This window comes from Trachemys scripta, chromosome 5 (assembly GCF_013100865.1).
Source record: "Trachemys scripta elegans isolate TJP31775 chromosome 5, CAS_Tse_1.0, whole genome shotgun sequence".
Lineage (NCBI taxonomy): Eukaryota > Metazoa > Chordata > Testudines > Emydidae > Trachemys > Trachemys scripta.
Window position 1 is genome coordinate 24,814,623 of NC_048302.1, and position 23,426 is coordinate 24,838,048.

General features: G+C 46.3%; 1 protein-coding gene across 5 annotated transcripts in view; it reads left to right on the plus strand.

The window, feature by feature from the left end:
* The window catches only part of WDFY3 (WD repeat and FYVE domain containing 3), a 300,207-nt gene that overhangs the window by 141,821 nt on the left and 134,960 nt on the right, over positions 1 to 23,426 (plus strand). For 4 of the 5 annotated variants that reach the window (XM_034772580.1, XM_034772579.1, XM_034772581.1 and 1 more), the window contains 3 exons: positions 6,247 to 6,440; positions 19,536 to 19,993; positions 21,597 to 21,680. In XM_034772580.1, coding sequence (XP_034628471.1) covers positions 6,247 to 6,440; positions 19,536 to 19,993; positions 21,597 to 21,680 — 736 coding nt within the window. The remainder of the gene's footprint in view (positions 1 to 6,246; positions 6,441 to 19,535; positions 19,994 to 21,596; positions 21,681 to 23,426) is intronic. The other variant, XM_034772584.1, reaches the window with a different exon arrangement.

Sequence of the window (23,426 nt, forward strand, 5' to 3'; positions counted from 1 at the left end):
TGAATCTTGAAAAATGAGGAGGATGGAAAAAGTGTCTCAAGAAGGTACCCCACAACAAACACTTTAGAGTTGCTAAAGGACAAAACAGGAACTGTTGGCTCTGAGAACTCTGACTTGATTTCCTAGGGAGCCTAGGTGGATTGCTTTTGACAACAAGGGTCAAAGCCTGAGAACACAGAAGAACCAAAGAACTATAGCAGGGTTTGAAAGGCACCCTCTCTCAAAAGAGGTGTGGTGGTAGTTCAGGGGAACCAGCTTGAGATACAGCACCTGCTGGGACTGTCTCTAAAAGGCCTGCTTAGATCACCATCACAGGATGATAGGGTTTTAGGTAAGATGACATATATGTAGACTGTTTTTAAAATGCATTTTCTCTCAAAGCTTTGTTCCTACTGCTAAAATCATACTTTTATTTTAAGAAGGCTTGCCTGGTCACCAACTCCTGAAGGGAAGACCTCAGGTGCCTGATCTCAGTTGGAACTGCAGGATCAGAATGGTACATACAAGATACTGTAGCCAAGTCTAGAAGTAGGAGAATTGCAAAATTCCACCCCAGGATATGTAAAGGCACAAGGCCTGACACCTCTGAGTGTGCTCAGAGGGCATGTCTACACTGCAAGTAAAAACCTGTGGCCGACCCATGCCATCTTACTTGGGCTCATGGTGCTCAGGCTGTGGGGTTGTTTCATTGCAAAGTAAACTTCCGAATTCAGGCTGGTGCCCAGGCTCAAGAACCCTGCGTGGTGAGAGGGTCACAGCGCTCAGGGTGCAGCCTGAGACCAGAAGTCTACACTGCAGTGAAATGGTCCTGCTGCCCAAGCCCCACGAGCCAAAGTCAGCTGGCACAGGCTAGCTGTTGGTTTTTAATTGCAGTATAGACATATCCAGAGAGATCACAAAAGAGAGAGAGGTGCAGTTAGCTCTGTGACTCTGTCAAAGGGCAATCAGCCTCCCATTTTACCATGTTCATTAATATTAGTATCAGATCCAAGAGACATAACATAGAGCTGGAGGGAACAAATTGGAACTGGATAGAAAGAAGAAGGTTTATACTCTTATACATTAATTAAGAAAGTAATCTGGAGTTAACCTTTGTAGCTAGGATAACAATTAGTTATTAATCCTCATGCTTCAGTACTTAAACAAGTCATCCTTGAGGGTCAGGAAGAAAATTGTCCCTCTTAATATGGTAATGCATGGTTATTCATGTGCGTTACGGGAGTTTTACTTTAAGCATCTGGCATAGGCTGTTATTGGCAGTATTAGAATAAGTGCTACTGAGTAGTTCCAATATGGCCCCTTAACATCATCTCAAGTTATTACATATATTGTATTTTTTCTTAGGTTTAATAGCCAGTTTTTTTGAAGAACAAAAGCTTGAGAAAGCAATTGCTCGACTGGCGGCATACCAGGTTGACTGAGGCTGTTGCTTGTTGAAGGTGACAGCCTGTTTCTATGATAAAACAACAGATCATCATTAGGGCTCCATGTCTGTCATGGGGGTCGTGGAAGTCAGACCCCGTGACTTCTGCAGTGGCAGGTGTGGCTGTCCCCAGGGTTGCCCAAGCAGCTGGCCCTGAGTGCCAACTGCTCAGGCAGCTCTGGGGACAGCCACACCGGCCACTGCTGGAGTGACTCTGCATACAAGATACTGTAGCCACAGCACTGCTGCTAGAGTGGCCCTGGGGCCAGCTGCACCGTCGGCTGCTCAGGTGGTCACCGGGGCAGGTGCAGTGTATATATACTGTATGGTCCATCACTCTTAGTGTGGCAGACCCAAAAGTAAAAAAAAGAGCTTTTAAAATACAAAAAGCAACTGCTAGGATTCCCTACCTAGAGGCAATCCAAAATGATGTTGGAGATTTGATGAGGTTGCAGTTTTCCCCAACTCTGGCCTGCCTTACAAAGGTGGCCTTCTGTAAACACATGTATTGTATTATGAGTGGAACCAAAGGATTAAAGACATTTTTGTTTAGTGATTGCTAAAATGAAAGGGGGAATGATTGAGACTCTCCTCTCCCTTTAAAGAAAACAAAATTCTAAATTTTTGTTAACCCTTACTTTAAAAAAAAAAAAAGGGGGGGAAGGAGCTAGGTAATAAGACAACGTAACTGGGTTTTTTATTTACATTTATTGATATTATATTATGTTTGTTTATTTATTTAAAGTATTAGGTCAGGGGTGGTTCTTCTAGTTATTGCTCCTGTGTATTCCACAGTAGGTGTGCGTGCTGGCCACGTGCACCAGTGCCGGAAGTTTTTCCTTTAGTAGTACCTGTAGTGGGGGAGCACCGCTGCGACCCCCTGGAGTGGTGCCTCTATGTTGCACTCTCCCCACCACCCTCAGTGCCTTCTTGCCCCCAGTGAAGGTAATTGGAACTTAGTGCTCCAGCTCTGCTACAGCACTGCTAACCTTAGTAGTACAACTTTTCTTAGTAGTCTGAATTCTAGTTAGTTGCCTGGCTTGGGGCATGCCCGTGCCCCAGGCTTCAAGTCGTGCGACTCCTGTGGCAGTTATATGCCCAGGAGCGATCCTAACACTCAATGTCTTGGCTGTCTGGGCGAGACTCACGTAAGTGAGCGGTGTAAAATCTGCAGGTTGTTCAAACCATGAACGAAACGCGAATGAGATATCCGTCTCTGGGCCTTACTAATGGAGTCGGTATTGGCCCCGGCACTGCCACGCCAACCTGATCCAGCACTGGGTGCATCATCGGTGCGCAGCGACGCCCCACCAACTAGTCGGCACCGCTCCCCCACTAAGAAGCAAGGGAAGACTCAGTGGTGCCGAGAAAAGAACAGGGGTAAGGCCGCACCCGAGTTGGGCAGCCCACAATCCCCCTGGGGACCCAGACCTCTGACTCGTGCTGAGCTGTGGTGAGGATACCGTCGACACTGGAGGCAGCGCAGGCAGCGCGTGATATTCTCGCCCTTCCGGTGCCGAGTGGGATGGGCCCTCACTCCAGAGGGAAGCCGTCGCTGGGAGCTCATTGACCCTCCCCGCTTCGGCATAGCCCCCTCTCCGAGGATGAGATGCCTGCCCATTCTGCGAGGCCATCTCGTAGCCCGCGTCAGATGCCCACTCCGTCGGCTGACTCGCCTGAGAGGGAGTCCCGAGGGTCCTCTGCTACCAGGAGGGGTCGCAGGCACCGAGGCAGGAGGCGTCGACGCTCCTCTTCCTACAGTAGTTATAGGAGCAGGTCCCGATGCCATTGGCACCGACGCTCAGACTCGAGTGATCGCTCCGACAGGCGTAATTCACGAAGCACCCCTCGGCCGTCACCAGCACCTAGCTGTCATAGCCATGGTGAGTCTGGAAGCAGTAACTCGTACAGGTCTTCTTCGTCAAGATCTAAATCTCGAGGCCGGCACTGACGCGGCCGTGGACGCTACCGTCGCTCGTTCGGCACCTTGTGCTCTTCAGCGAAGTCAGCCTCGGCACCCAGCCGCCCATCCCCGGGCCGCGCCACCCTGCACGATCAAGCGGCTCCGCTAGGTCCCCAAGTGGGGCACTGGCAAGGAGCACCCTGGCAAGGGCAGTGGTCTCAGTGATCGCCTTGGCCCCAACTGCCGGCACCGGCGAGACCTCGTTCGGTGGCCGGTGCATCTCGGGTGCATTCGACGTCCCCGCCTGGGCACCGGAAGAAGTCACCCGGCACCGAGGCAGCGGCACTGTATCTGGGCTCAGACTTGGAGGGTCAAACCACCGGCACCGCCTGATGCTTTGAGGGCAGATCCAGTCCCGTCACCGGAAGACTCTATTGCGGTGCCAGCACCCGCCTTGCAGGAGGATTTTAAAGCTCACCAGGAGCTCCTTAGGTGGGTTGCCTCGAATCTCCAGCTCCAGGCTGAGGAGATGGAGGAGCCGTTGGACACTTTGTTCAACGTCTTGTCCTCCTCGGCACCGGGCCCTGTGACCCTTCCTCTCCACCAAGGGGTGGCCAATATCTCGACTTTGCTTTGGCAAGCCCCGGCGTCCTTGGCATCTATTTCTAAAAAGGCGGAGAGAAAATACTTTGTGCCAGCAAGGGGGCAGGAATATTTGTACTCTCACCCTGCCCTGAACTCTCTGGTGGAGTCAGTAAACCACCGAGAGGGGAATGGCCAACCCGCGCCCACTCCCAAGGATAAAGACGCCAAGAGATTGGATACCTTCGGCAGGAAGGTTTATTAATCGTCAGCCTTCAAGCTCAGGGTGGCAAATCACCAAGCCCTCCTGAGCAGATATGATTTTAACTTGTGGGGGTCTCTACCAAAATTCGAACCTCTTCTTCAGGAAAAGGATGAGGAGGAGTTCAGAGCTTTGGTCAACAAAGGCGCGGCGGCGGCAAAAGCGACTCTCCAAGCGGCTTCGGACGCGGCAGATACAGCAGCCCATTCAATGGCCTCCGCTGTTGCCATGCGCAGGATGTCATGGCTCTCACTGTCAGGGCTGTTTGCAGAGTCCCAGTCCTCATTCAGGACTTGCCTTTGATGGGAGGGCCCTGTTTGCGCATCAGACACACACCCGTCTACACGGGATGAAGGACTCCCGCACCACCGTGCATACCCTGGGCCTATATGTCCCACCAACTAAGGACAATCCCAGGCCACAGAGCTCGGTTCCTCCGGCTAGAGGCAGATATGAGCCCCCGCCTAAAAGACCGAGGGAGCAGAGACGCAGATCCTAGCGTCAATCCCGCTCAGCCCCTCGACCCGGGCCCACCAAGGGCAAGAGGCAGGGGAAGAGGTGCTTTTGACTCTTTGTGGGGGGCCACCGGGCCTGTTGCCAGGGAAGCCCCCCCAGTTAATAAAGTTTGTGTTCTGTAACCGTTTATCTGCCTTCCGAGTGCAATGGTCCCATATAATGTCGGACCAGTGGATCCTCAGCACCATTTCTAAGGGCTACATGTTGCAGTTCGCATATACAGTATTCCATAAGGATAAGGTCTAGCTTCACCCGCACCCGGCATTTCTCCCCAAGGTGGTCTCCGTCTTCCATATGGAACAGGACATTTTCCTACCACCTTTCCTGTCTATTTCACATCCCGCCCTCCTTCCCCTCTGTCCGAGTTGTCTGGCAAGAAGGAACTGAGGGTGGGGGGAGTATGCAGCTCCCCTTATAGCGCGATATAGAGGTGCCACTCCAGGGGTCACAGCAGTGCTCCTCCACTACGGGTACTGCCTAGGGAAAAACTTCCGGCACCGGTGCACGTGGCGAGCACGCACACCTACTGTGGAATAGACAGGAGCAATGCATCTCGAAGAAGGCCAGTTACGGATCAGGTAACTGTCCTTTCTCAAACTTTTGTACTGGTGACCCCTTTCACATAGCAAGCTTCTTGAGTGTGACCCCCCCCCCCAAATAAATTAAAAACACTTTTTTATATATTTTACACCATTATAAATGCTGGAGGCAAAGCAGGGTTTGGGGTGGAGGCTGACAGCTCGCGACCCCCCCCCCCATGTAATAACTTCGTGACCTCTTGAGGGGTCCTGACCCCCTGTTTGAGAATCCCTGTATTCGATGTAGTGTAAGTGTCTTTCCTGAATTATTAGATTTGTACAGGTTCAGGGAAATAGGCTGTAGAAAATACTCTGAAAGGACTGAGCCCATCTTCAATTATTACTACTAATAATTTATTTCTTACACAGTAACACCCAGAAGCCTAATTAGAATTGGGGCCCTATTGTATTAAGAACAGTACAAGCATATTTTGACAATCACTGCTTTTAACAGTTTACCCTCTCTGTGGTCATGGGTCCATCCCATCACTCTTTGGTTTGTAGCATGAAAGCATATTTAAGAGTAGGTTAGATAAATGTCTATCAGGGATGGACTAGACAGTATTTGGTCCTGCCATGAGGGCAGGGGACTGGACTCAATGACCTCTCGAGGTCCCTTCCAGTCCTAGAATCTATGAAAGAAGTGAATAATCAGTTTGAAGCCTTCTGTAAGAGCGACATGGAAATTCTTAGGATTGGACTACAAAATTACTCCAACAGTAACTTTTAATATAAAATATTCCAGGGGAGAATATAATTAGAATTCCAGTTAGCTGTGATCAGCTCATGTTCATATAAAAAGCTGTTGTAAACTTCTGTGTGACCGATGAAAATGGTCACTGAATCTGTACTGGTGAAGAATGAAGCATTTTATGTTCAGTTATACTCTGATAATGCGCTTGAACAAATGCAAGGTTTTGACACAGTACCTTAGAAACATTGTGTTTTTTCTCCCACGTTTTTTTTTTTTCTTATGCTATAGGTATTTTCAGGGAGTTTGGTGGTGCAAGGTGTGTACACAATATAGTGAAGTATCCACAGTGCCGACAGCATGCACTGATGATTATCCAGCAATTGGTGTTATCACCTAGTGGGGATGATGATATGGGCACTTTATTAGGGCTGATGCACTCAGCTCCACCTACAGAACTACAACTGAAGACAGATATATTACGGGTAAGTCCAATAAAACTTAATACTTTCCACTCCTAAACTACTTAAGAAATTCTAATTTAAAAAATTTAAAATATACACTGTAGAACTACTTTTATTTTATGTATGATGGTATTCAGATATTGAAAACAATTCAGTGACTTTAGAATTAAAATCATATACAAATCAGATCTCAATTTTTTAAACACAACTGGCAAAAAAGAGTATCCGTATGTATTACATGTATTATTATTAGGTGTAATAATTACTAATGGATGGGAAATGAAGTTCTAAAAGCAGTCTCTTTCCACCTGGCTTTAAGAAATTATTTAGATACAATTAAAAAAAACAACATACCACACACACACACAAATTGAAGCATATTTTTAGTGCCATTGTTGAATTTTTCCTTAGCAAAATCTCATTTTTTGTAAACATCGCCAGAGTTATTAATAAATGAATAATTTATAACTAGATCTGGGCCAAAACCAGATCACGGAGAACAAACCCCCAGATTTTGAGCTGGAGGCTTCTTTCATTCCTCTAATTTTAGCCTGATTTGTGTCGGATTCAAAATTAGAAAGGGTTTAATTTCCAGTTCAAATGTAGCTGAAATCTCATAAGAATAGATACACCTGTGAGGTTTCAGTTAGAGGGGGCCCTCATTTAATCCAAACAGTTCACAATATTTCATTGCCAGTCCTGATACATCCCTGAGGCTCAACTTCTAATTTAAACCCGATATGGATCTGAACACTGTTTTCTCAGCCCAACTTTGTTTACCACAAGCCCTGACCATGGTGAAAATGTGTCCAATAAGTATCAGAAAATATGGAGAATTCATCTTTCACTACTAGTTTTACATACAATACTCCTTAGATTTTGCAAGCTCATTAGGTGAGGTGTATATTAATGTAGCCTTAAAAATGTTAAGGTCTCTTATATAGAGATTAGGTAATGAGTAGTCGTCTTAGAGTTGTAGAAGACTAAACATAGAGAAAAGTGGTGAAATTGTGTATAATGTTTATATCACTCAGTTAGACTTTCTATGGTAAAGTCTACAGTCCAGGGTGATGATTTACATTTTTTGTATGTAACACATGAAAACATGACCTTTGAAAACATGTTTCTTCGAGAGAGCTTGAATGGTATCCCATTAAGGCTTTGAGTTTCTTTGATTTTTCACTTGAATACAAATACCATACTATTAAATTGCAAGTTTCAATTAATCAACTACAGAAGCAATTATTTACCTATTAAGAAAATACTGATACATCAGGAACAGACTGATAATGAACTCTTATTGTTACTGGTAATAATTCAGATTATTTGAGAAGTAAAGGGATAGTCTCTCCCCTATAGTCTCTCTCTCAGAATCTGAAAATTACTTTGTTAAAGAGGCTGCTCAAAGGAGCCCTAAGTCAACAGTGTAATCCTGTTGCAAAAAAAGCAAATATCATTCTGGTATGTATTAGCAGGGAGTGTTGAAAGCAAGACACGAGATGTAATTCTTCCACTCCCTTCTGGGCTGATAAGGCCTCAACTGGAGTATTGTGTCCCGTTCTGGGCACCACATTTCAGGAAACGTGGATAAATTGGAGAAAGTCCAGAGGAGAGAGCAACAAAAACGATTTAAGGTCTAGAAAGCAAGACCTATAAGGAAAGATTGGTGGGGGGGAAATGGTTTGTTTAATCTGGAGAAGAGAAAACTGAGGTGGGATATAACAGTTTTCAGGTACATAAAAGGTTGTTACAAGGTGGAGGGTGAAAATTGTTGTTCTTAACCTTTGAAGATAGGACAAGAAGCCATGGGCTAAAATTGCAGCAACGGAGGTTTAGGTTGGACTACTGTCAGGGTAGTTAAGCAGTGGAACAAATTGCCTGGGTAGATGTGGAATCTCCATCACTGGAGGTTATTAAGAACAGATTAAACCAGGGGTTCTCAAACTTCATTGTGCTGCGACCCCCTTCTGACAACTAAAATTACTACACGATCCCATGAGGGGAGAGCAAAGCTTGAGCCCAAGCCCCGCACCCCTGGGAGGGGGGCGGGGGGGCAAAGACCAAGGGTTTGAGCCCCAAGTGGGAGGCCTGTAACCTGAGCCCCGCCACCTGGATTGAAGCCCTCGGGGTTGGGCTTCGACCCCAGGGCTCGGGCTGCAGGGCTCTGGTGCTTTGGGCCCCAGCAAGTCTAATGCTAGCCCTGGCGACCCCATTAAAACAGGTTGGTGACCCACTTTGGGGTCCCAACCCACAGTTTGAGAACCGCTGGATTAGACATACGCCTGTCAGGAATGGTCTAGTTATTTCGTAGTCCTGCCTTGAGTGCAGGGGACTCGATTAGATGACCTATTGAGGTCTCTTCCAGTCCTACACTTCCATGATTCATCTCGTAAAGTTCAACTCACCTGAATAGATTTTTTTCATGTTGTGCTAGAATTTAAGAGAAATTAACAATGTACGAGGATTTGATTAAAATTTTAACCATCTTTTTCTGAAGTCAAATGTTGAATATTAGCCTTGTAGAGAACAACTGAGAACTAGTACACTGAATTCAGACATTTCAATTTTAAAAGGAGCATGTAGAATTGAAAAACTCATAAATTCTCCTCTTGGAGTTAGTCTGTTTGAAAGCTCTGACATTAAATGTGTCTTGCTGTGATGATACCAAGCTGGGATGGGTTGCAAGTGCTTTGGAGGATAGGATTAAAATTCAAAATGATCTAGACAAACTGGATAAATGGTCTGAAGTAAATAGGATGAAATTCAACAAGGACAAATGCAAAGTACTCCATTTAGGAAGGAACAATCAGTTGCAAACATACAAAATAGGAAATGACTGCCTAGGAAGGAGTACTGTGGAAAGGGATCTGGGGGTCATAGTGGACCCCAAGCTAAATATGCGTCAACAGTGTCATGCTGTTGCAAAAAAAAGCAAACCTCATTCTGGGGTGCAATAGCAGGAGTGTTGTAAGCAAGACTTGAGAAGTAATTCTTCAGCTCTACTCTGCACTGATTTGGTTTCAACTGGAGTATTGTTTCCAGTTCTGGACGCCACATTTCAGGAAAGATGTGGACAAATTGGAGAAAGTCCAGAGAACAGCAACAAAAATGATTAAAGGTCTAGAAAACATGACCTATGAGGGAAGATTGCAAAAATTTGGTTTGGTTAGTCTGGAAAAGAGAAGAGTGAGAGGAGACATAACAGTTTTCAATACAAAGTACATAAAAGGTTGTTACAAGGAGGAGTGAGAAAAATTGTTGTTCTTAACCTCTGAGGATAGGACAAGAAGCAATGGTCTTAAATTGCAGCAAGGGAGGTTTAGATTGGACATTAGGAAAAACTTCCTAACTGTCAGGATGGTTAAGCACTGGAATAAATTGCCTAGGGAGGTTGTGGAATCTCCAAAATTGGAGATTTTAAAGAGCACGTTAGACAGACACCTATCAGGAATGGTCTAGATAATATAGTCCTGCCATGAGTGCAGGGGACTGGATTAGATGACCTCTTGAGGTCCCTTTCGGTCCTATAATTCTAAGATTCTGTGACAATCAGTTAGCATGTCAAGTAAAAGAAATTCAGCAAAAGACAGAAAACTAGTTAAGTTAGTGAATTATGTTGCAGAACATTAGTTCTTCTTCGAGTGCTTGCTCATATCCATTCCATTGGGTGTGTGCGCGCCGCGTGCACGATCGTCGGAAGATTTTACCCTAGCAACACCGGCGGGTCGGCTGTGGAGCCCCCTAGAGTGGCGCCTTCATGGCGCTGAATATATACCCCAGCCGACCCGGCGCCCCCTCAGTTCCTTCTTACCGCCCCTGACGGTCGTTGGAACTGTGGAGCGCGGCATAGCTGATCTCCACTCTCCCTAGCGTACTTAGTCATTCAGAGTTATAGTTATAGTTGTAGTTATAGTGTTTATAGTTCAATAGTTTAAACTTGTTATAGTTGTTATTATAGTTTAAGGAGTTAAGGGGGTCGTCTCCCCCTTTCTTCCCCGGCCGCGGGCCCGGGCTCATGCCCAACGCTCCCGGCTTCAAGCAGTGCGCCTCCTGCGCTAAGCCTATGCCAACGAGCGACCCGCACGACTCCTGTTTGAAGTGCCTGGGAGAGTCCCACCAAACAGACAAATGCAAGATCTGTAAGGCCTTCAAACCAAGAACCAAAAAGGAGCGGGACTTTCGGCTCAGGCAACTCCTAATGGAGGCGGCACTTAGCCCGGACACTCCTTCCACGGGCCAGACTCCGACGCCTAGCACTTCGGTGCGCAGTGCCCCGGCGGCACCGGCTATGACGACCACGCGAGTGGCGTCAGACAAGCCTCCCCGGCACCGGACCTCGTCGGCACCGCAAACACAGCAAGTGCCGCGGCGCCGGTCATTATCCCCAGGGCATAAAAAAGCCCATAAGACGGGGACGTCCGTGCCGAAGGCGCCGGCTCCCCCAGTGCCGGGGGTAGAGCCGCGTCCGCCGGTGGAGCAACGGAAACAGGCGCCTCCAGCACCGTCGACTCCGGCACCGAGGCCGTCGAGTCCGGTACAAATAGCGTCTCCACCGAGGCCGGCGGTGATACAGTGTCTCCCGTCGACTCCGGAGACCTTCGAGGCGGCGAGAGACTTGATAGCTCTCACGGAGCCGGCACCGCCTCAACCACCGGCACCGACTGCACCGCTGACTCGCCCGGTACAGTCAAGAGGGAAACCTGCCTTGATGCGCCCTCCATCACAAGGGCTGGAACCTCGGCGCCGATCCAGGTCCCGAAGCAGGTCCCCACGCCGCTCGCAGTCCCGGCACCGAATATCGCCTCGGCGCCGGTCGTACTCGCGGTCAAGATCTTCTTCGCGGCACCGCTCTACGTCTCGGCACCGATATGATCGTCGGCACCGGTCAACGTCGAGACGTAGTTCTCGGCACCGCCACGCTCGACGCTCGACGCCGAGGGGCCGATCCCGGCACCGGGCATACTCTAGGTCCTCGTCGAGGTCCAGATCCGACTCCCGGCACCGACGAGGTCATCGGCACCGGTCGCGGTCCCGGCACCGATCGCCGGCACCGCACAGAGATAGATCATCTCCGGACCGGCACCGTGCGGCACCGCAGACCACGGGGATCGTTTCATCTTGCGCGGCACCGCCATGGCCGTCAAGATCGGCATCTCGCTCATCGGAGGACCTGTCGAGATCGGCATACCCCCCTCAGGGACAGGCCGAGGAACGAGACTTGGGCCATTGGCAGGAGAGGGCAGAGGACCACCCTCATGGACCATCTCACTGGTCGTTTTGGACCCCGTGGGCGTACCACCAGGAGCAAGGGGCTTCACTACCATCGACCTCTCGCTCGGGTCACTCGGCCAGAAGGGCCCCAGAATCCACCATCTCTCGGCCTCCGCCTGGAGGCGTAGAGGCTTCTGTGTCCACACCACCCGACACCGTGGACCCAAGTACAGGTGACGCTCCGACCCAAGACCAGGGGGACCGGGCCCCCCCCTTGGATCCACTACCGCCGGAGGCGTCCTCCTCCTCCTCTCCGGATGAGGCAGTGGCGGGCACTTCATGCACGGGTCCCCCTCCGATAGATCTTCGGGCTCACCAGGATCTCCTCCGCAGGATGGCCCGTAACATGGACCTGCAGACGGAGGAGATAGTGGAGGTGCACGACCCGATCGTGAATATCCTTGGATCGGATGCCCCATCGAGGGTGGCGTTACCCTTGATCCGCACGATCCAAACGAACGCGAATACGATATGGCAGACTCCTGCCTCCATTCCACCCACAGCGAGAGGGGTGGAAAGGAAATACTTTGTCCCATCTAAGGACTATGGGTACTTGTACACACACCCCCAACCGTGTTCACTAGTGGTGGAATCAGTGAATGCACGAGAGCGCCACGGCCAGCAGGCTGCAGCGCCAAAATCAAAAGAGGCTAAGCGGCTTGATCTGTTCGGCCGTAAGGTTTACTCAGCCGGAGGGCTACAACTTAGAGCGGCGAATCAACAGGCGCTACTGAGCCGCTACAATTTCAACTCCTGGAACTCTATGGGGAAGTTTAAGGAGTTGATTCCCCAAGAGTCCAGGGAAGAGTTTGGAGCCATGGTCGAGGAGGGTAAGAAGGTGGCTCGGACCTCCTTACAGGCCTCCCTGGATATAGCGGACTCGGCCGCAAGGACCCTGGCCACAGGTATCGCTATGCGCAGGACCTCCTGGCTCCAAGTCTCGGGTTTGCCCCCTGAATTACAGCAGACCCTACAGGATTTGCCCTTTGAAGGACAGGGGCTGTTCTCGGAGAAGACGGACTCTCGATTGCAGAGCCTCAAAGACTCCAGGACAATCATGCGCTCCTTGGGGATGCATGTTGCGGGTCCCCAGCGCAGACCATTTAGGCCCCAGCCTCAACGTTTTTACCCCCCTCCACCTCGCCAGAGACAGGACCCTGCCAGAAGGCGAGGGCGAGGTGGTAGGAGAAGATGGGCTGGCCCTCAACCCGGTCAGAACCAAGGGCCACCAAGACCACCTTCAGGTCCTAGACAGAACTTTTGAAGGTGCGGTCGAGGACGGCGCCCCAGTCATCCCCCAGGATCCAGCTCCCTCCTTTCGGGATCGCCTCTCCCACTTCCACCGTGCTTGGTCCCTTATAACTTCGGACCGTTGGGTCCTCCGCACGGTGGAGAGGGGATACGCTATCCAGTTTTCTTCTATCCCCCCCTCCCACCCCCCTTCCCCGTCCCTCTTCAGGGACCCTTCTCACGAGCAACTTCTTATACAGGAGGTTTCTACGCTCCTTGCCATGGGGGCCATAGAGGAGGTTCCGATAGAGTTAAGGGGCAGGGGATTTTATTCCCGTTACTTCCTGATCCCAAAGTCCAAAGGAGGTCTGCGGCCCATCTTGGACTTGCGCGGACTCAACAAATTCGTAGTAAAGTTGAAGTTCCGCATGGTCTCTTTGGGGGCCATCATCCCTTCCCTCGATCCTGGAGACTGGTTCGCCGCCCTCGACATGAAAGACGCATACTTTCACGTTGCAATTTACCCGCCTCACAGACGCTTCCTGCGATTCGTGGTAAACACGGTGCACTACCAATTTGCTGTCCTTCCCTTCGGCCTATCCTCGGCCCCAAGAGTGTTCACGAAATGTATGGCTGTCGTGGCAGCGTACCTTCGTCGGCAAGGGGTACAGGTGTTCCCGTACCTAGACGACTGGCTGGTGCGCGGTCGCACCAAGGAGCAAGTTCAAGCTCACGTCCACAGAATAGTGCACACATTCAACGAGTTGGGCATCCTACTCAACAAGGACAAATCCACTCTAGAACCTACCCAGAGAATAGAATTCATCGGCGCAGTTCTAGACTCCAGACGTCCACAAGCCATCCTGCCAGACAACCGCTTTGGCACCATCACGAACCTCATTCAAGGGCTCAAGGCCTTCCCAACTACCACGGTGAGGTCGTGCCTTACCCTGCTGGGTCACATGGCTTCCTGCACGTACGTAACCAGGCATGCCAGACTTCGGCTTCGCCCGCTTCAAACCTGGGTGTCATCAATATACCGTCCACATCGGGACAGCCTGAACTTGGTGGTCACGGTCCCGAACTCGATCCTGGCCTCCCTCACCTGGTGGCTAGATCACAATGTGGTCTGCGAGGGGATGCCATTTCACGCCCCACAACCCTCTCTGCACCTGGTCACAGACGCGTCATCTCTGGGTTGGGGCGCCCATCTCAACGAACACCATACCCAGGGCCTGTGGACTGCATCCCAGTTAGCCCTGCACATCAATGTTCGGGAACTGATGGCGGTACGCCTGGCGTGCCAGGCATTCCTCAATCTCCTACGTGGCCGCTGTGTGTTGGTTCTCATCGACAACACCACGGCCATGTTTTACATCAACAAGCAAGGAGGAGCACGTTCGTCAATTCTATGCCAAGAGGCCATTCGCCTGTGGGACTTCTGCATCGCCCACTCGATCCATCTCACGGCATCGTTCCTCCCTGGAGTCCAGAACACTCTAGCGGACCGACTCAGCAGGTCCTTCCAAACGCACGAGTGGTCTATCCGTCCGGACATCATACATTCCGTCTTCCAGAAGTGGGGGTTTCCCCAGATAGACCTGTTTGCATCCCGAGACAACAGGAAGTGCCACATGTTCTGCTCCCTACAAGGTCGAGCTCCGGGCTCCCTCTCGGATGCGTTTCTCCTTCCCTGGAAAGACCACCTGTTTTATGCCTTCCCTCCGTTTCCTCTGGTCCACAAGGTACTGCTCAAATTGCGCAGAGACCAGGCACAGATAATTCTGGTCGCTCCAGCGTGGCCGAGACAACATTGGTACACCACACTGTTGGAACTCTCGGTTCAGACACCGATCCCGCTTCCATTATGTCCGGATCTCATATCTCAGGACCACGGTCGGCTGCGTCACCCCGACCTGCAATCACTCCACCTCACGGCGTGGCTGCTCCATGGTTCACCCAGGCAGAGCGGCAATGCTCACACTCTGTCCAACAGATCCTGCTGAGCAGTAGGAAACCCTCAACACGGACCACGTACCTGGCCAAGTGGAAACGGTTCTCCTGTTGGTGCGAACAACGAGCCACGTCCCCGTTGCAGGCACCCATTCCTCTCATATTGGAATATCTCCTCTCCCTAAAACAACAAGGGTTGGCGATATCTTCAATTAGAGTTCACCTGGCCGCTATATCGGCCTTTCACCCAGGGGAACTCGCGTCCTCGGTATTCTCTAACCCGATGGTTGTTAGATTCCTCAAGGGCTTAGACCGGACGTACCCGCAACAGCGTCATCCCGTCCCGACGTGGGATCTCAATCTGGTTCTCTCCAAACTCACAGGTCCTCCATTCGAACCACTAGCCACCTGCTCACTTTTGTACCTATCCTGGAAGACAGCCTTCCTCGTAGCCATCACCTCAGCAAGGCGAGTTTCTGAACTCAGGGCGCTTACATCCGAGCCCCCTTATACAGTTTTCCATAAGGATAAAGTGCAGCTTCGCCCACATCCTGCCTTTCTCCCTAAGGTGGTTTCTCCATTTCATATCAACCAGGACATATTTCTCCCGGTCTTTTATCCCAAACCACATGCCACTCGCCAGGATCAACGTTTGCATTCCCTGGATGTACGAAGGGCCCTGGCCTTCTATATTGACCGCACAAAGCACTTTAGAAAGACGACACAACTCTTCGTTGCAGTGGCCGACCGAATGAAAGGCTCACCGGTCTCCTCACAACGCCTATCCTCCTGGATTACGTCTTGCATCCGGACTTGCTATGACCGGGCAGGTGTCTCAGCACCGCACCTCACCGCTCACTCCACGAGGGCCCAAGCCTCCTCGACTGCTTTCCTGGCACATGTTCCGATACAGGACATTTGTAGAGCGGCGGTTTGGTCATCAGTCCATACGTTTACAGCCCACTATGCACTAGTGCAGCAGTCCAGGGACGATGCTGCATTCGGGTCAGCGGTTTTGCACACAGCAATGTCTCACTCCGACCCCACCACCTAAGTTGGGCTTGGGAGTCACCTAATGGAATGGATATGAGCAAGCACTCGAAGAAGAAAAGACGGTTACTCACCGTTGTAACTGTTGTTCTTCGAGATGTGTTGCTCATATCCATTCCAAACCCGCCCCCCGTCCCCACTGTCGGAGTAGCCGGCAAGAAGGAACTGAGGGGGCGCCGGGTCGGCTGGGGTATATATTCAGCGCCATGAAGGCGCCACTCTAGGGGGCTCCACAGCCGACCCGCCGGTGTTGCTAGGGTAGAAAATCTTCCGACGATCGTGCACGCGGCGCGCGCACACCCAATGGAATGGGTATGAGCAACACATCTCGAAGAACAACAGTTACAACGGTGAGTAACCGTCTTTTTTGATATTTGTAGGGCTTTTTTTAAAGAACATTTTCAATAAGTAATTTATAGACTGACCACGCATAGTTTGCAGGCTTTGGCTCTTACATTAGAACTTGCTTGTGCTAACGTTCAGTTTAGCCATCATCCTGTTTTAGCTGATAGGCTGTGGGAATTCTCATTCACAGTGAGAGGCATTAATTTACTGGGTAATTCTCACCCGTAATGATACAACAGAGGCAATTTAGTACTAGAATCCAAGGGCTGGTGTCACAATCCTACGGGGTTAGGTTTGACTTTCCTTTTTTTTCCTGTTAACTAGTGGGATTTTTTTCCCCTTTCTGTTTTAACTTTTGTCCTTACATACGTAACAGCAAAAGTTAGTTTCAGATAGCCCAAGCCATCTGCCGCATTCAGTACTGGTGCTCCACAGGCAGGTCAGGACAGGCTACTATCTGCCATAACATCTTGGTCCAGCCCAGGTGTTGATAGCTTTGTTAGAGGTAGGTAAGCACTTGTCCAACTGTGGGAGTCTTGTACCACTTTTCTATTTCAAGGGGCCACTATCAAAATGGTTGCCAGATTTCTGGTTCCTCTTGCCTTGGAAATCTCTTCAGCCCCCAGTGCTCCCACAAATTCTGCTCAATAGCTTTGAGCCATTTCAATTTCCTTAAATCCACCTGTGGTTGTTCAATACCTCAACTTATTGTCTGATTGTTCTAGTCCACACTTTGCCTGCTGAGCTCTCTTTCTTTATTCAATTTACTCAGACTCACAAGATTCCCTGCTATATGAATGCTTAGTCAGCACCGTTCCCAATGACTTTGAGGAGTCTGACCCACCTTCAGTGACTTGCAAGCACAAAGCAAAGGTTAAGGATGTGGAGTTGGATTACAGTTTTGGTTAAAACTTTCATGTAGTCTCCTAAAGTTATCTCATGTTTGGATGACACTGGCAGATTATTTAGTGAGAATAATGTGGTTCCCTTTATAGAAAGCCAAGTCTCCTGATATCCAGTAGGAAGATGAAAAATCTGCTACTTTTTTGTAGTTACTTTTAAAACAGAGGTTAAAAAGTGTATAGTTTTCCAACCTGTGAATCCTTAAATAAAATCTTACTCTGGCTTTTCTCTGACAAGGTCCATAAGTAGAGAATACCATAATCATTATAAAAGTCAAAAAGATTGAATCTGAGAAGCTCATTTCTGTCCCCAGAGTATATGCTTCCATTTCTAAGTGATTTCAACATAAACCATCCTGTCTGAGCATGTAACTGTTCTGAAAGGATCCTGTTGGCAAGCATGTTAGCAATGTTTCTAAAAGGGACCTTGAACCTGATTTTATGATCTGAACGGTGTCAGCGATGAATGAGTTCTCTGACCAGCACTGGGTCAGATTTCCTTCCACTCTTGAAACAAAGTCCAGGGACTAAATGAGTGATCAAAAACTTTAATGTGGCTGGACTAACAGCTATCTATGTAAAAATTACACCACTTCAGTCAACCATCCTGCTTCCTGTGAGTATTCAGAATTATGTCTGCTCACTTAAGTTTCAGAAATAAGATTTTTAACACTTTTTACCTTTGTTTTTTAGCTTTGGGAGAAGGAGTTGGATTCTATGTTTAGAGGCTTCCAAAGTGTCCAGAAACCCTTTGGCTGCTTCATTGTTTGGAGCATTGTACCTCTTCGTGTCATACAAATCTCTTTTAATTTCTGTACAATAGCTTAAACTGGGACCCAATCTGAAGCCATCTCAGAGTTTAGGTAGCTGCTTTGGAAGCTCTTGACTTCATTATGAAGCAAGGCATCCTCATGACTTGCTATCATGTGTGTCATTTCAATTATACCAATTTATAAAGTCTTAGACCTCAAATCAGAGTTTATTCCTGAATGGGGCATTCTGTAGTTCTGCAAACAATAATACAAACTCCTTTTCAGCTCCAAGGTGACACTTATACTTTCTGTCAGTCACATACTCTTTTCTAATTGCCACCACTTCTCCAGGTGGGAAAGTGAGTTGTAAGTTATTTCTGCGTAAAGCTTAACTTCCAGTTTCATCATGACAGAGTAATTCTTTGTTCATCCTCTCCTTTTAATTCCAAAAACTAATACTTGTTTTACTGTAGTCAAAATCTTCGTATTCTCCACAATGTGCTCATAATTAAAAAATAAAATAAAATCATCCTTCACCACTTAAACCTCATAATAACCACAAAGTACTACATTCATAGAGCAACCTAGTTTTACAAAATGGTCTTTTCATCTTCTATGGTGGTCTTTTTAAAAGGAAAATAAAATCTTTAAAGACACTATTTGATGAAAAGTCACACTAGTAAGGAAGCTTAAATTTTCTTCAGCAAGCCTAATAGAATATCTCAGCACTTACTCAACCAAACTCATTGTTACCTCATAAGTAGAGAAAAATCAAGCCACCTTCTTAGAGAGATTGTCAACATGGATTCCGCTCTTGGTGCACATGCGCCCTATGGATGTGAGATTGGATTTTTTTAGCCAGCAGTGTCCATTGCCTCTACACCTGTGCCCTAGATACTCTCACGGCCCCTATGTGAGGGCTCAAAGGGTTGTGTGGGCCCAACAGTCCCTCAATTCCTTTTTAACACCAGTTGCAATACACTGGTTAAGGGCAATAATATGGTTATACAGTTGACAGCACTCAGTCATCAACTTTATGCATAAAATTTCAATGGGAGCCACATGGGGAACTCTAAGGTAAAAATATCTCGATCTCACTGGACCATCACTTGACAAGTCATAGTCTGATCTTTTATTAAAGTACAAATGCAGAGTTTGGCAACCATTTAGTTTGTTTTTATTTGTAGATCTATAAATTACAATGCTTTAACATGAAAGGTTGTGTTTTGTCTTTGTCTCTAAATACCAATGCCTTATGCTTTATATACCTAATCTTATGGGTAAGGCACTGGACTGGTATTTTTGGTTCAATTGCTGACTCTGTCTCAGGCTTCTGGTGTGATCTTGGCCCTTAGTTTCCCACCTGTAAAAGAGAGATAATGCTTGATTTCTTTTATTCTTTGTCTAACTTGTCTATTTAGTTGGTAAACTCTTTGGAGCAGGGCCTTTATGTTGTATTTGTCTGTGTGGTGCGTAAAATGCCAATTTTTGGGGGGCCTTTAGACAGTACCATAATACAAATAAATAATTGTGCTAGCATATCAGACAAGAAATTTTTATGTTGTGTTTTAAGGTATTAATAAAATGCTTTTTTCTTTTTTGACTCTCCATAGGCCCTGCTCTCTGTACTAAGAGAGAGTCATCGCACAAGAACTGTTTTTAGAAAAGTTGGTGGATTTGTGTATGTCACATCTTTACTTGTTGCTATGGAAAGATCCTTGTGCTCTCCACCTAAGAATGGCTGGGAGAAAGTAAACCAGAATCAAGTGTTTGAACTGCTTCACACTGTGTTCTGCACATTGACTGCAGCAATGCGCTATGAGCCAGCCAACTCGCATTTCTTCAAAACAGAGATCCAGTATGAAAAGCTGGCAGATGCTGTTCGATTGCTTGGCTGCTTCTCAGACTCAAGAAAAATAAGCCCCTTGAATGTCTTCCCCTCAAATACACAACCATTTCAAAGACTACTGGAGGATGACCTAATCTCCATGGACTCTGTGGCACCCACACTAAGGCATTGCAGTAAACTCTTTATTTATCTCTACAAAGTAGCCACAGATTCTTTTGACAGGTATGATCTGTTTTCCCTAAAAAATGACTGGTTTTAGAAATGTGGTGTTTGCAGGATTTGGTGTTTCCACCTTTTTCTTCATCCACAAAGTGGAGCAAGACATTTTCCTCTACTCAAATGTAAACCTCTCGTATTGCTATTTTCAAGAATGGGCAACATGACCATTAATGTTGAATGTCTTAGGTCATGACACCAAGCAACAGAGAGACATTTAGTTTAAGACCATTTGATGGGTTAAAACTGTCAACAAGTAGTCTGCTTCTCCAGTATTTTTATTATCCATAAGTACTTGATCTTTGTCCATAATATCATAAAATTAGAAATATGCTACTTTGCAGTACACACCAACTTCTGGTTGCCATAAAAATGGGATACACTAAAAACAAGTTATTTGATCGTTATATGACATTTATTTTAGACAGTAGAGATGCCATCCTTGAAATTGCCATTTAGCTTTTTAAAATTTATTTAGCATTAGAGACAATGGAGGCTGCTAACTACTTGAGATTTTAAAATCATATATAGTAAATATACCTCTTAATGGTCCCCTACAAAATAACACTTATTTTTGAAGGAAATTCTCACTTGTAACATTTTTTTAAAGAAACTAATAGTGCAGTGATGATTTAAGCTTCATTGCTTAAATCGCAAAGCTGCTGTTCCATGTCCACGTGCTATATGTTGGGCAAGATTTTCAAAAATAGATGTCTTGCGTTAGGTTCCTAGTAATATTTAAGAAGCTAAATAAGAGACCTAATAAAAATGCTGAGCATTTGGCAGCTTCTGATGAAGTCAGCGAGGAGCTGCAGAGTGCTCAGGTTTTCTTAACTCAGAGCACTTCTTCAGGTGTCTAAATATGGATTTAAGAGCATAACTTCAAGCTCTCGTTTTTGAAAATTTTGCCTACTGCCTTTAATGTTGTAAGAGAGCAAATCTGTATCCCTTCATCTTGAAAGAAATTAGCATAAAAAAATCCTAGTTACTTTGTATTAAAATTGCTTTGAAATATTTGATTGAAACATTTTTGAATTAACCAATTGATGATGTATACAATACATGCTGTAATATTGGCTAGTTGTGGAATCTGGTGAATCAAGGATGGGTAACTAAATCGCTAGTGTCATTGCAAATGCATTCCTTTCTAATTTCCTTTTATTTTCCATTCCTCTTTAATCAACACTTTTTCTTCCTTTCTTAAACCATCTGATGGTCATGTTTTTGCAGAGTTTATTCTCAGAATATTATTTTAATCCCATCTAATGCAAGTTAAACTTTATTTGCTCAGAAATGACCTATTGTCAATTCCTGCTCTACTTACCCTTGAAGGATGTTTTAATGTGCTGGTTTGATTGTGTAGATTACCATATCTGCTGAGTAATGAGCAAAAAAGATTGTTTCCCCTAATTATTGTGGAGTGGTGCACGTCTGTTTGTTTTACCTGATGCATGTTCCTCAGTAGCATTCTTTGTTGTCCTTGCTGATTCTGTAGGATGGATCCTATAAAGGTTTTTACTGGTTAGTGGTATTGTAAAACTAACAAGCTTCTGGCCTCTCCTTTTCTTTTCTAACTTCTCTATCCCACCCCTGTCTGTTTTGTCTGTAGTCGTGCAGAACAGATCCCTCCTTGCCTGACAAATGAGACTTCTCTCCCCTCTCCTTGGGGTACGCCAGCTTTGTCCAGGAAAAGGTACTGATCCTTTAAGAGAAGTTGATCTCTCTTCCGGTTTCTCTTGTCACTGTTCTTGTTGCTTTTTTTCTCAAGCTGCTTTTTGTGGCGGGGTGTGTACTGTCTGTCTTTCTTTGTTCTTTGAGGAAAACAACTTGTCAACTTGTAAAAGAATTAGGTGGCTCGTGGGCTAAAAGGTACTTACTTGTGCATCATGTAACAAATTTACAGTTACGTTTAAAAATTGCTTCTAGTACATAACACTAAGTTACGTGAAATCCAAGACAGAAATGGCTAAGTTCTGAAAGCAGTTAATTTGCACCTCTTCAAAACAAATCAAATATTTTTATAAGAAATCATCTAGGAGGTACAGACACAGCTCCCAGGGATCAAGTCCAAGAATGCAGTAGTAGATAAATTCATTTAAAAAAAAAAATCCCAAATGAATTTCTCAGAAAAGATATTTTTTACTTTATCAGTAAACGGAGTACTATTATGATATGTCTATTGCCTACAATTACTGCTTAATGAAAATAATAAACCCTTCGGAACATATACTACTGACAACTGTGGAGGCATGTGAATGTTAAATGGCTTGGAAAGTGAGTCCAAAATCTCCCAAATTTCTGAGACTGTCAATTTCTGAAATCCTTTCTCACTGTTTTCTTTTTCTCAGCTAATGCTTTCTTAATACTTTTATTTAAAAAATGAAGTAGATCTGCATTTAAAACCTGTTTTGCAATACTTGCAGTAAAGGAGATTACGACAAAAATACCTTTTTTTTCACCTTGCTAAGTGAAGTAACACAGTCACTCGTTGGTATTCTTCTGGGATTGGTTTGGAAGGGACTTCCTGTCTAATAATCTAGCACCTCTCAGACTGTCATTTCTTTTCTTTTCTGATACTAAGGCATTTAGGAGCAAACTGCGCTGTTACAGAAGAGAGAAGTGTTTGCTGCCAAATTCATTTCTCTCTCGCACATGTTGAAAGAAAGAGCTTTCCTGTGGAGACCTCCTAGTGTTTTGCCTATAAGATTGACCTATTCCACTACTGATTTGTATTCTCTTCATCTGCATCGTTCTATTCTCTTAAGTGTAAATGGCATTACTTGCTCCTATAAACTGAATTATTGAAATTCACAGATATGCAAAAAGCACAATCTTGCCAGTAGAATGCATTTAGTCTGCCAAACATAGGCTTTTAAGGGCAGCTGACGCCAGAGGATAATGACTAAAAAGGTGCCAGCTTTGTAGCTAGCCCAAAGTATTAATTTAAAAAAATATTTTAATCTTTTTAAGTCTTCCCAAAGTGAAAATGTGGCAGTCCTTTGGATGTTTAAAAAATAGAAGCATCAGGATAGGATGTTCAACCTATCAGATCATTTAGTTTGGCTATTAACATTGAAGACACTTGTTAAGAGAACTGAATGCATTTTCTATAGATGTTTGATTTGTAAACAAATTGTGCCTTTCCATTGTCATGTATATTCTGTCAAATAAGTTCAAGAAAAGATTCACATAAAGGATTGATATCATCTTGGGCTAATTTACTGAATATATGAAACAATTTATATAAAAACAGGTACAAATAAACATAAAGGTCAAGTTTCTTAAAAAGTCTATTTTTAGGTGTGTATATATATATGCCCAATTTTTCCCAAGCACCTCCCTCTGGTTGACTAGTGGCAGATCACCATTTTTTAAATTAAGTTCCTTAATTAGGAGCCTAAGTTTAGACTTGTGTTTGTTGAAAATCTCAGCCAAAATG